Source organism: Cucurbita moschata, unplaced genomic scaffold, assembly GCF_002738365.1.
Source record: "Cucurbita moschata cultivar Rifu unplaced genomic scaffold, Cmos_1.0 Cmo_Scf00011, whole genome shotgun sequence".
Lineage (NCBI taxonomy): Eukaryota > Viridiplantae > Streptophyta > Magnoliopsida > Cucurbitales > Cucurbitaceae > Cucurbita > Cucurbita moschata.
Window position 1 is genome coordinate 2,065,695 of NW_019268527.1, and position 12,487 is coordinate 2,078,181.

A 12,487-nucleotide genomic window follows, 5' to 3' on the forward strand; every position below is an offset into this window, starting at 1 on the left:
GGGGGGGGGGGGGGGGGGGGGGGGGGGGGGGGGGGGGGGGGGGGGGGGGGGGGGGGGGGGGGGGGGGGGGGGGGGGGGGGGGGGGGGGGGGGGGGGGGGGGGTGCAGGACAGTATTACCATTAATTGGCAAAAACAATCTATCTAGACCTCAGCTTCAGTATAAGTGTTCTTAATATTTCAAATATTGTTTTTTTTTCCCCATTTCAAAAATTAAATAAATTGCATTGGTGTTCATTAAGCAGTGGCTGCAATTCTTGTCAGTATGTTATCATTTTAACACCATGTTTCTATCTTCATTCTAATCTATGAGTATTTTACAATAAAAGATTCTGATATGAACACGATCAAAATGATAACCATATTGAAATAAGAAATAAACAGAAATTGAGAAAGAAATCCAAGATCCATCCCGTACTCTCCTAGTTCCATGTATTTGGTGTGTTTGTTTATGATTTTTGATATTTTCCTTAATTGTATTTATTTGCTGGAATTATACTGTAATAATGTGCGAGTTTTCTTCCGTTTATGTTTTAGGGTTTTTCCACTTAAGATAGGTCTCTTGTCACCATTGTGAAGAAGAGAAATAGACAAGTATTCTTGTCATATTTTATTGATAATTGGCATAGAGTATTTACCAACTGCTTTCCTACCGCCCATATCTCCGAACTCCTTACACTTAACGAACTGTACTTTCCTCCAACAAACTCAAGGGAGACATTTCACCCAAATCACTTGAGGCAAAATTGTGAATTTCTGATTTCGCGGCTTACACAATACGATCTTTCCAATAGTGTAACCTCAGGATCCATTCTCAATGTTTCTCAGATGTAATACAGAGAACCATCTACCAGACATGTTCCCATCCTTTCAACCAGTGCTTTTCAGGTTTCACCACTAATGACCAGCCAACATTCCGCACTATTCATACCTTTTCAACATATCACATGGGTTTGGTTATTTTTAACCCAGCCCATCGAACTTGGGGTTTTCAACATTCAGTCTTACATATCTTCCTCCAATCAGCTTTGATTTAACACCACCAACTCAAACATCTCCCCACTTCACCTCCAATGCATGATCCTCTTCAAATGTTGCAGGCAGGAAGATTTTGATATTTGGTAATTTCGGCCAATTTATGGCTTTTAAATTCAACTTCGTAGCCTTTGCTTTTATTGAATTCATGGTTACCAAAACATGTCTTCAACTTTGTGGCAAGCCCCAAATCTGTGTCCGAGAACAATTGCTCTAATACTAATTTTCTAGGAACCAAATTAATATCATATTGCAATAAGAAAAAGGTTACACACTGGAAAATTTTGAGAGCTCTCTCCTGATCTCCCAATTCCAAGTTAGTTGGAACCTTTACCCAATACTTAATCTTTCAAGTTCCACATATCTCTTAACTCACACTATTAGTAACTGCCTTACTCTTCAAACCATACAATCACCCCACATACTAACTAACCCCACCTTAAACTAATTAAATCTTTAATGTATAAGATTGCTGACTGGAACTAACCTACTTCATCTCCAGATGCAATACGGGTACTAACTAAGTTGAAAAGCGTGAGATAAAAGAAAGATCCCTAAGAATTGATACCTATTGGCAGCTTTTACAGACTTCATTTAGCAAGTCTTTTTTTTAAAAAAAAAATACATCATAAACAAATAGAAAAATTTTCCTTCAGCACTTAAACAGAAAAATATACATATAATTATTACCAAGCTACCAATAAAAACGACTTCCAAGGTTTACGTCTCTGACAATATTAGCTGTAGCCCAATGTTTATTAGAAAAGAGATGAAACATGAACAAATTGTCATGTAGCTAAACAAAAAGGCTTATAACTTAGTTATAAATTGAAGGAAAATAAAAGGGAATATTCATTTTGCAATTGTACGAAGTAAAAACAAAAAAGAACTAAACCTGAGTCGCATGATAAAGAAAATTGAAGCTAAAGTTCCAGAGGCCATATCCTGCACTCTGTCTTAAGCTCACATCAGCTAATCTTTCCAACCACATCTCATACCTAGGCATTAAGGAACAGGCACTTATCAGTCTGAAAAACTACACACTGTTTGATTTAGAATGATTAATATATATTGAAAAGAAATCTATATTTACTCAGATATTATTGATAAATAAAAATAGACTGTACTTGCAACACTACTCTACCTTCCAAGTTCCTCCTTCTCAGTCCCATAAACACGAACTGTTCTGATCAAAGACAATGTTTCTTGTGCAACCTATAGTGGAAATTAGAATTTCTTTGATCCAAAATTTGGAACAAAACATCATCAAATATGTATAGAAAAGTATTATCATACGTCATTGGAAGAAGCAGTGACATCTTGGACAATCTTTGCTGCCTTCTTCTGATATCTATGATGAACAATATGCATCAAGATATTACTTATAAAAAATAGCTAAAAAAATCACACAGATATAAGGTTAACCTCATGAAGGCAAGAAGATATTAACAAACATGCATGTCGATCATAACCTGCCCAACACACACACACACACACACACACACACACACACAAAAAAAGTGTCTAGTGGAATAAAATGGCACTTCTTTGGTTATTTCACTAGTTAACAGGTTCTCGAGACTAAAAAGGATGCAGAAATAAGATCAAGAAGCAAGCCAAACTCCAAGTTGTATGATATTGCTTGAAAGAACAGTCCAACTATGAGTAAAATTAATTGACTCAGTTAAGTCCCTTCAAATTTTTCTGTAAAACATTGTCTGTTTTCCCCTTCCCATGCTTACAACTTAGTAAAAAAGGAATTCTTTGAGGGACACAAATTTTTTTAACATACTGTCAATTAAAAGATTGGAAGGAAAAAATGTTAAGGTGTCTGAACACTTACCGGCCATACACTAGCATAATTGCTCCTAAAGTGAAGCATATGATCAGTGTGCATAAACCTAGAGGCTTCGACAAAATAAGCAAATAGATCAAAGCACCACCCCCCTAGGAAAGAGAGAATTGTCAGAATGAGAATTAGTAACCTTGCAAGGGATCAGTTATTGGTTCACAAAAGAAAACCTGGAGAATGTTGCGTAGTATCAAATTAAGATCATTTCCAATGACTCTCGACACTTGCTGACAATCAGCTCCAAGCCTACTTGTAAGATCACCGACAGTTTCACTGTCAAAAAACGATATATCCTACAAGCATAAGGATTCCCAAATAAATTATCTTGAGAGAGAGAGAGATTTGAAGCAGCTTGATGAATTGCGCCAGTTGGAAAAGAAAGTTATAGAAGTTGGCTTCTTAATTATTCCGAACCTGTAGAAGAAGAGCAGAATAAAGTGTTTCTCTTGTTCTCTTGACCTGCAGATTATAAGAGACCTCCAGTCATTTTGAAAGTCACACCATATCATGTCGAAGAGAGCTAAAGAAAATATTAGCATTTTACCTGAAAAGCATCTGACTGTTCACTTTGGTTCAAAAGCAAATAAAAAGTAATTCACATATCATGAGGTCTGTTTTATAGCATGCAAGCCCGTGTACGAAATCCTCAGAAGGTATAATAAGATATCGGGATAACATAAAATCGAACCCTCATTCATTCAGCTATGTTCTATGCAGTAGAGACACTAACAGGCCTAAACATGGTTTTTTTCTCAGAAAAAATATGAGATGCAACTCACCAGGATCATGTTCGCAACTCCAAAACAGTAACCCCGAACACCACTGAAGTTCAAAACAACAAATAATCAGGTCAATTCATCAGCATTTCTGTTGCAGAATTCCATAAAAATTGTCACTTTGCAACAAATGGAGGAAAACTTATAGCTTAATATGAAATTTTTAATCTGGTAAAGGCAAATGATGTGAATAAAATTACACATTTAACAAGTTTAGTTTCAAAATCATTAGCATAGAGTTAGCATCAATGCTAGAGAAGGGATCTTTGGCCATACAAGATTTTGACCTGCATATTCCTGACGTGATACATAGGAGCATCAAGACTTGCACATTCCTGCGAAATACTGAGATTTTTCCGCTCTCAGCAGAAAAAATTGTCGCTGTTAAGAAGTGTGGTATGGAGATCTCCGAAAGCTGATAGATAAATGTTCAAGAGTCAGAAAACATTACAAATGCAGCTTGAGACTTAATCATAATCCGTCAAGATGACAATCTATAATTTTATCAATTGTATTGAAATGATGAACATCACGGGATGGCAGCCAAGATCAAGTGATTTAACCAAAATTTCTAAAGTAAATGTTGATTCAATGCAGAAAAATATTGTGATACAAGAATAAAACTCCATTAGAGTACCTTCCACATAAATTATTATACTAACTTAAATTTTTCAGAACTCATAATCAGATGCTGAAACTCAGATTCTAGACAAATGCCATGAAACACAACATTAAAAGCTAAAATAGAGAGACAAAGAAAGAGAGAGAGAGAGAGAGAGAGAGAGAGAGAGACCGCTGCAATAACCAACACAGAAAATGCAGTAAAGATTATCCAACGGTCTCTAGCAACCAAGTCCCACATCTTGCCAAGAGCCCGCGTCACAGTCACTGGCTCAACCGAAATTCTAACTTCATCTTCATCGGATAAGCTCCACCAACTTCCACCAGGCAAAATCGAACGTAGATTGCCAATCAATCCCCGAAGCTTATGTAAAATATCAAATTCAACTTCGCCATGGCCTGCTTCTCGCTCCTCCGAAGAACTCGGGACAGAGATTCCATATCCGTTAATCGCCGACTTCGGAGGAGGTAACAGGAACCGACAATTGATTGAGAAATGGTTCGAGCGAAGAATCTTACTGTTGATGAAAGGAAATCCTCGCGAACGAATTCTAGCTGCACGTTGCTTGCGATATAGCGAAAGATGGGGCCGAGGAACTTGTAGATTGCAAATGAAGGTCGACATGAATGGAAATCAATGGCTTTGGATTAAATCAATTAGGAGCTCAGATTTGTTATCTGAAGAATCATGGACGACTAGAAATGGCCGCTGCACTGTAACAGCACAAAGACCAAAATGCTCACTTCTCGCCGCGCCAGTAGAATCCTTGTCGACGGAACAATTTTTACATTAATAAATAAATAAATAAATAATAATAACGATATTCAAGAGACGACGTGTCGTCTACAATGATCAATCTTTCTCCATCTTGTATTGCTGGGATATTGAGACTTCCGCGTGGCGCCAAATTTGTAGTAAAAGACGAAAATACCCTCCTGAAATTCAAATATCCTTGTGGACTGTGGGTGGTATTTAGGTCTTTTGGGACTTGTCAGCCATGAAAAATATCTTGCTTGCCCTGAACCGTCTGTTGGAATCCGATATCTCAGTTGTTGACGTTGTTCTTGTTCCTCTTCATAGCGTGCTCCTTCTTCGATTATGGCGGTGGTTCTTGGAAATTGGGCTTTGTTGCTGGATGCAACGTCGCCTCGGATTGTATTGGCAGATCGAAAGGCTCGTCCATTGGCGCTTGACGTTGTTTTGAGCTTACACAAGAGAGACCTTAACGCGTATTATGCGGCGATTGACGGTACAAGTTTCGAATCAGATGGTGAGTCAAGGAGCCGAAGAATTGTGGCTCGTGGAAAGTCGAATTCGAAGAAGAACGGTGGCGTTGAGTTTGAGAGCGATGAAGAGGAAAACTGGGACGGTAATGGATTCGATGAAGAGGAGAAGTTCGATTGGGAGAAAGAAATGCGGAAGAGAGTGAAGGAGATAGAGGAGAGGAAGGAATTGGAGAAGAAGGCGGAAGAATTACAGAGTAAAATTGAGGAAGAAGGGAGCGAGGACGGAGAGGAAACTGAGGAAGAGAAGAGGATGAGAGTGAGAAAGGAGCTTGAAAAGGTCAGTTATCTGATTATTTCATTTGCAGTTTCAATCGGTTGTTGATTATCCGTTGATTTACTGTTCTTCCATTTCATTGCGCTCTTTATCCAATCATTCTCTCTGCCTTCCTATGCTGAAAATCTATATCGTTTGCTTGATGAACATTCGTGTTTCTGTAAGATGCAAAAATTGATGGCGATTAGGTGCTTTTTCCTTTCTGATTACGGCTGAATAGGTGGCTAAGGAACAGGCGGAACGAAGAGAAACGGCTCAGTTGATGTTTGATTTAGGTCAGAAGGCGTACGGCAGAGGCATGTACAGGCGAGCCATCGAGTTCTTAGAAGGCGCGCTTACAATAATTCCCGGATCTACTTTATTCGGTGGTGAGGTCAGTTTACTGCTCCAATGGAGTTTCAAAGCTTCTATTTAGAGCTATGAACCTCATTGTTGGGTGAAACACAAATTTTCCCTCTGGTTTTCAGATCCAAATATGGCTTGCTATGGCTTATGAAGCAAATAACCGCCATGGAGATTGCATTGCTTTGTACCGGCAATTGGAGAAGACGCACCCCAGTGTCAGCATCAGGCGACAGGCGGCGGATCTTCGATATATCTTACAAGCACCAAAAATCAAGATATCACAGGAGGAAATGGTAACAATACCTCTAATCGGTTCTGAGTACGACAGGTGATCAACTGATCTCTCTCTCTTTTGTATTCAACAAATATTTTCTGATCATTGTTTGGCCTAGTTTCAAGTACCTTGGAGCCTCATTGTTCTATAATTTCTGCTTTTGCATGACTTAGAATTTACCTTTTTGCATAATGTTTGTTATCATCACATCCTTTAGCTTTGATTAAGCATTTGGGCTACCAGGATGTCTGCCTGCAATTTCACTTTGAATTTTCCCCATCATTTTCTAACTTCTTGTTAGAGAAACTTGGTTAGCTGAAAGCCCCTAAAAGCCTTCTTTGGAAGTAACCGTTCAAGTCTACCGCAGATATTGTCCTCTGTGAACTTTCCCTTTCGGGCTTCCCCTTGAAGTTTTTAAAATGCATCTACTAGGAAGAAGTTTTCACACTCTTATAAAGAATGTTTTATTCCCCTCCAATTGATATGGGATCTCACAATCTACCCCTTCGGGGCCCAACGTCCTTGCTGATACTCGTTCCCCTCTCCAACCGATGTGGGATCTCATAATCCATTCCCATTCGGGGCCAACGTCCTTGCTGACACTCGTTCCCCTCTCCAACCAATGTGAGATCTCACAATCCACCACCATTCGAGGTCCGGCGTCCTCGTTGGCACTCGTTCCCCTCTCCAATCGACGTGGGATCTCACAATCCACCCCTTTGAGGCCGAATGTCCTCGCTGACACTCGTTTCTCTCTCCAATTGATGTGGAATCTCACAATGCAATTGGGAAAAGGGAAAGGAAAACAAAAAACCATGTCTGTTAGTGTGTCAGTCTGAAGTTTCTAGCTTCAGTTTGGTAGCCTGTTTTTCATTTAGATAACATCTTAAGATCTACCCATGAACGTTTCAACTCGTATAACATTTTTCTCCAACAATATAGTCTATATTCTTCCATAAACTTCACATCGAGTAACTCCAATGTTTCATTAAAAGTTTTGATGAAACGTGTAACATGTTCAGTCAAATGAAATGATTAGACCCTTTATGATCCTCCAACGGTTCAATTATTTGTCCATTCATATACCCAAATTGCAAATACAACAAGATTTTGAATGTCAATAACTTGTATGAACACCAAAACAACTAAAAAAGTATTTTGGTCCTTTCGTTTTCTGTATGCATCATTGTTCTAACCATTTCAAGAAATTCCTATTCTATACGTAAAATGTTAGCCTAAGACTAGTCTTTGTTCATCACGTTCTGCAAACATGGCGTATTGTACTTGCTTTCTGAATAGAGAAATGTTGAACATGCCTTAACTTTATTGGTCCCTGTTCAAAACCATGGCTGTCGCGGGCTTCTGGTTCTAACAAGAGTCGTGAATGATGCAGCTACGCAGCAACGTGGAGTGACAAGAACAAAGACAAAGACCAGAAGGGAAGCTGGTCGACCACGAATCAGCTGTCGTCGTCTAGAGACTATTTGGGGGACTTCCTTGTTTGGCGACCGCCAATTGGGTTGGGAAAAACCCAAGCCTTCTGGGTGGGGCTGACCTTGTGGCTGGGCTTGGTTGGTGCAGCGCTCTTACTTCAAAAGTGACCACTCCTCAAAATGTAAATATTATAGGTAATGCCTGATTATTCTCATTCGAATGTGACGGTGGATTTGGTTATATTTTGACGATCACTTCATACTATATAGGTTCTTAAACCATTATAAATGAATTATAAACGAATTTGTTTTGTTCTAATCAAAAAGTATTTTCATTTTGTGTTATAGCTCTTATTCTTATCTTGATTTCGCTTGTTGCATACAAATTTTTGACAAAAGAATGGTCGAATATTGGAATTTGTCCGAGATAGGTGCTACAATTAGTAACTTTAAAGGCGGAGAATAATGGATTACTGTAGGAATTTGACTCAATAAATATGAATCATTTTATGACCCAATAACACACCCCACTTGGATTGTCTGGTTGAATTTTTTAAATTGGTTGACATTTTCTTGGTCAAATCAATCCAATCATCTCAAAAATAGGGTTACAATCAACACAAATTGATCTTGTTTTTAATATTCGTAAGAAGATCAAGAATAGTTGAAGAATAGTTGATATCGGTAATCGATATTAGTGATGAGTTATAAATATAACACGTATGGATGATGATCAAAACTTTGTAAATAATTAAAAAAAAAAAAGCTCAACTAATATAAAGACTTGGGTTGTAAATTCTCTTCGGTTTGCTCAGGTCACCAACCTAATTTTAAATTGGTCTAAAAGACCTGGAGATAACACACAAAACAAGGCATTTGAGTTCTATATTTTGAAATGTCGATCTCATAATTACTGCCTAAATTCTTTTAGATTGTTTGCCAAAGGTCTCTTGCTTGCTAGGTTTCAAAGCCTTGCCTATTTATGACTCGGAACATTAAAGCAAATGACACACCTATATTTGTATAATATGATATGCCATCTATTACCATCCTCAATATCGTGGTTAGATTTTCATATTTACACTTATTAAAGTAAAAAAAATACTATATTTAAAATTATATTAAAATATTTATTTATTTATTTATTTATTTATTTATTTACTTATTTAGTCTAGGTTTATAAACAACCATGAGTACAAATATGTTTGTAAATTAAGCTTCATGTTAATTTTAAAAAAATAAAAATAAAAGAAATACACACACATGTTTGGGCTTGGGTGGAAAGAATTGGGCTTTCCCAAACATATTGGGCCTAAGACCAACAAAGGCGTTCCAAAGCCCACTACTTTCTAATATCTCGAGGCCCAAGTCTTATCCTTAGATATAATCCTCCAAACCCTACCGTCATTCCATCTCCTCCGAGCCGCCGAAACCCTAGAGAGTGTGTGTGAGAGAGAGAGAGAGAGATCCGCCATGACGACTCGTTTCAAGAAGAACAGGAAGAAGAGAGGTCACGTCAGCGCCGGTCATGGTCGAATCGGCAAACACCGAAAGCATCCAGGTGGTCGGGGTAACGCCGGAGGTATGCACCACCATCGGATTCTCTTCGACAAGTATCATCCCGGTTATTTCGGTAAGGTCGGTATGCGTTACTTCCACAAGCTTCGCAACAAGTTCTATTGCCCGATTGTCAACGTTGACAAGATCTGGTCCTTGATCCCTCAAGAAGTGAAGGATAAGGCCTCCAAAGACAATGTTCCATTGGTCGATGTTACGCAGTTCGGTTATTTCAAGGTTTTAGGCAAGGGTGTCTTGCCGGAGAATCAGCCTATTGTGGTGAAGGCCAAGCTCGTGTCAAAGATCGCCGAGAAGAAGATTAAGGAGGCTGGTGGCGCAGTGGTTCTTACAGCCTAGGTTTGAGTTACTTTTCGTTATAATAGGGATTTTTGTTCTTGGTGCATTTGAATGTTGCCTGTTTGAACTTATTCAAGATCTTTTTTATATAATTTAAGCTTTTATTGAATCATATGCTCCTCCTGATGCGATGTTTAAGTTGTTTTCTATATCTCTTTTACTGCTTGATCCTTAGGTTAACCGAACTATTCAACATTGTGCAATAAGAATGCTTATTACCACTGGTCGATCAGATTTTGATGATAACAAATGTGCGTTTCTTTGACTGAGAATTTGATGGATTTACTTATTTGTCTGGTCTAGTGATTCGAGAAACTGGTCTGGTTTTATCAAATATCTGTAACAATATTGATATGAACTTCCATTTTGTAACAAACACATACAGGGGAAGAACTGTTTATATTTTTCTGGAGTTTTTTTGACCATATGTTGATGTTCTTATTGCTTGCTGAGGATGCCTAGAAGCTTATAACTAATACCCATATGAAAGAGTTGAATACTATGTCGAATTTGCTGATTAATTTTTTTGGTCTAATTTACCCTTTCAAGTATGGCCTAATTGATTCTATCATAATGATATTTTGATTACAAGTTTTTATGTTAGAAATGAATTTTAACAAGCATTTGGGTATGTATATGTATATGTATATATTCAATTTATTCTACCATACAAGTTATGTGAATCTTTTAATTAGAAAGCTTAGGTTTTTTAGAAATGAACTCTTCTTTCAGATTTATAATTGAATTATATATGTTAAAAGTTTTTAATTTTGGTTTAAAATATATTAAATAGGTTGATGATGATTTATTTTATAGAAAAATTTAATATTTATCGATATATGTAGGTTAGATTTTTTTTTTAATTTTAGAAAATTAAATTCTTTTTTACTTGATATTTTCTTTTCTATTTTTTGTTCTCTACATTTTCATTTTTTTTTTCTCTTCTTTTACATTTATTCGTTTTTTTTTTTCCTTATTATTTTACAATTAATTATTATTATTGTTGTATTATATTTACTCCACTATAGGTATTTGATTATTAAGTTATAATATGAATAATTAATTATTCAATTTTAAATTTTAAACTTTTGTATAATTTTATTAATATCAGCTTTAATTTATTAAAAGTTTAATGTACATGAAACTCACTTTTGAAGAAAAAATGATAAGAAAATAAACACAATTATCAAAAATCTAAATTAATCTAAAATTAAATTAGTATAAGAGTACGAAAATTGGGTAAGAACGACAATGAAAATCAATTGGAATGAGCATACACAGTGTTTACTTGGGTTCGAAATTGTAATAAAATTAAAATTAAACAATATAATTATATTGTTTTAGTAGATTTTCTTATAAAAATATATATATAAATATATTTAAAGTTGTTGTATCAGGAAACAGAGTGTCCTCCCCATTTCCTTATTCTGTCCTCAGCCACAGAAGCCTGCATTTTTCATCATTCCAATTTTCATATATCTTCTAAATCAAACCAAACCAAAACAAAATCAAAACTTACCTCTTTGTTCCAGTTGGTTCGGTAAACTATGAACGTCAAAATGCTCGTTTGTATTATGATCCCGCTTATCATTCCATACCATATTCCCTGTAGTCAACACATCGTTAGCTTAGCAAAAATGATCTATCATTTACGTGAAAAAATCGAAAGCTGAAACGTGAAAATTGAAACAATAACTATGGACTTCTTTGACAATGCTTATAAATCTAACTGTTTATCGTATGTTTTCAAACGTAAAATTTATGCTCAAAACCTATCTCATACTGGTGGTAGGCCAGTCGGGTTGTGTGTCACAATCATACTTGTCCAAGACGTATTGTCTGCGGTAGCACATTGGACGTTTTGATTATACTTGTCCAGGACGTGTTGCCCATGGCCTCATGCCTGTTCCAAATCCCTTCTACTTGTTTTCATGTTAGACAAGTCTTTACTTGTGTTAATATAAAGGTCCTTTTTACTTGTTTTCATGTTAGACAAGTCTTTACTTGTTGTGTTAATATAAAGATATATGACCGGTCACTAAAATCATGTCTACACCGCTAAGGTTAAAATATCCCAAAATATATTATAGAAGATATAACTAATTGTCAATTTTTCCAAACCAGGCTATATACTATCGAAGTTCATTGTTGTCTCTATTCACTTTTAGCTTATAATATAGCCTTATGTAAAATTGTTTCAACCTATTTCCCCGCTCACATTTTCTAAAACATTTCTCTCAAACGTGACTCGAACATATCCCATATCTACGAAGTGTGAAATTCACACGGCTAACTTGTTCGCTAAGTTAGAACAAGTGACACACAATCGTTATTTCGCCATCGCAAGAGTGCAATTGTGACACCATACACACAGTAAAAACGAGCTTCTCAGAAAGCCAACTCGTTCCGAGATTTTCAAAAACAAAAAACGGGGCATTCTTATACGGGTGTATGAATTGAAAATGGAAGTATAAAACTAGAAGGACTTACCAAAACACCCCAATTGAGCACGAAACCCATCAGCAGACCCAAAGGAAGTCCGAACATATAGTAAGAACCAATGTTGACATAAGCCACAAGAGCCTGCCATCCCGCTCCAACCGCCACTCCTACACCATTTCATATTCACTTTCAGCAGCTCAATCACAAAAACTTCAAAAAAAAAAAAAAAAAAAAAA

The 12,487-nt window shown here is 36.8% G+C and overlaps 4 protein-coding genes across 5 annotated transcripts in view; 2 read left to right on the forward strand and 2 right to left on the reverse strand.

The window, feature by feature from the left end:
* The window catches only part of LOC111449968 (ABC transporter B family member 26, chloroplastic), a 10,643-nt gene extending 5,577 nt beyond the window's left edge, over nucleotides 1–5,066 (reverse strand). Inside the window, exons 1-9 of one of the 2 annotated variants that reach the window (XM_023090079.1) lie at nucleotides 4,455–5,066; nucleotides 3,949–4,076; nucleotides 3,665–3,707; nucleotides 3,300–3,344; nucleotides 3,056–3,178; nucleotides 2,877–2,980; nucleotides 2,330–2,384; nucleotides 2,178–2,248; nucleotides 1,929–2,031 (exon numbers count right to left, since the gene is read on the reverse strand). In XM_023090079.1, coding sequence (XP_022945847.1) covers nucleotides 1,929–2,031; nucleotides 2,178–2,248; nucleotides 2,330–2,384; nucleotides 2,877–2,980; nucleotides 3,056–3,178; nucleotides 3,300–3,344; nucleotides 3,665–3,707; nucleotides 3,949–4,076; nucleotides 4,455–4,907 — 1,125 coding nt within the window. In that variant the 5' untranslated portion in view covers nucleotides 4,908–5,066. Of the gene's footprint in view, nucleotides 1–1,928; nucleotides 2,032–2,177; nucleotides 2,249–2,329; nucleotides 2,385–2,876; nucleotides 2,981–3,055; nucleotides 3,179–3,299; nucleotides 3,345–3,664; nucleotides 3,708–3,937; nucleotides 4,077–4,454 lie in introns of those variants that run through there. The other variant, XM_023090080.1, reaches the window with a different exon arrangement.
* Nucleotides 5,067–5,381: 315 nt separating this feature from the next.
* On the forward strand, nucleotides 5,382–8,214 carry LOC111449969. Its single transcript, XM_023090081.1, has 4 exons — nucleotides 5,382–5,846; nucleotides 6,064–6,216; nucleotides 6,311–6,516; nucleotides 7,856–8,214. Exons 1-4 carry the CDS (start codon nucleotides 5,382–5,384, stop codon nucleotides 8,061–8,063), a joined length of 1,032 nt encoding a protein of 343 aa, XP_022945849.1. The 3' UTR covers nucleotides 8,064–8,214.
* A 1,074-nt stretch (nucleotides 8,215–9,288) lies between these two features.
* Nucleotides 9,289–9,929, forward strand: LOC111449991 (60S ribosomal protein L27a-3). The gene has a single exon (XM_023090115.1). The coding sequence runs from the start codon at nucleotides 9,369–9,371 to the stop codon at nucleotides 9,807–9,809; it is 441 nt and encodes a 146-aa protein (XP_022945883.1). The 5' UTR covers nucleotides 9,289–9,368; the 3' UTR covers nucleotides 9,810–9,929.
* Nucleotides 9,930–11,157: 1,228 nt separating this feature from the next.
* The window catches only part of LOC111449623 (protein DETOXIFICATION 29-like), a 6,496-nt gene continuing 5,166 nt past the window's right edge, over nucleotides 11,158–12,487 (reverse strand). Inside the window, exons 7-9 of the mRNA XM_023089600.1 lie at nucleotides 12,300–12,418; nucleotides 11,329–11,415; nucleotides 11,158–11,256 (exon numbers count right to left, since the gene is read on the reverse strand). Of these exons, the coding sequence (XP_022945368.1) occupies nucleotides 11,203–11,256; nucleotides 11,329–11,415; nucleotides 12,300–12,418 (260 nt within the window). The 3' untranslated portion in view covers nucleotides 11,158–11,202. The remainder of the gene's footprint in view (nucleotides 11,257–11,328; nucleotides 11,416–12,299; nucleotides 12,419–12,487) is intronic.

What these genes read in the sequence shown, in the direction of transcription:
- LOC111449991 (XM_023090115.1), top strand. Translation starts at nt 9,369, where the DNA reads ATGACGACTCGTTTCAAGAAGAACAGGAAGAAGAGAGGTCACGTCAGC.
- LOC111449969 (XM_023090081.1), top strand. Translation starts at nt 5,382, where the DNA reads ATGGCGGTGGTTCTTGGAAATTGGGCTTTGTTGCTGGATGCAACGTCG. An exon ending in TGAGAAAGGAGCTTGAAAAG is followed by an intron (nt 5,847 to 6,063) that starts GTCAGTTATCTG and finishes ACGGCTGAATAG; the next exon opens with GTGGCTAAGGAACAGGCGGA. An exon ending in CTACTTTATTCGGTGGTGAG is followed by an intron (nt 6,217 to 6,310) that starts GTCAGTTTACTG and finishes TCTGGTTTTCAG; the next exon opens with ATCCAAATATGGCTTGCTAT.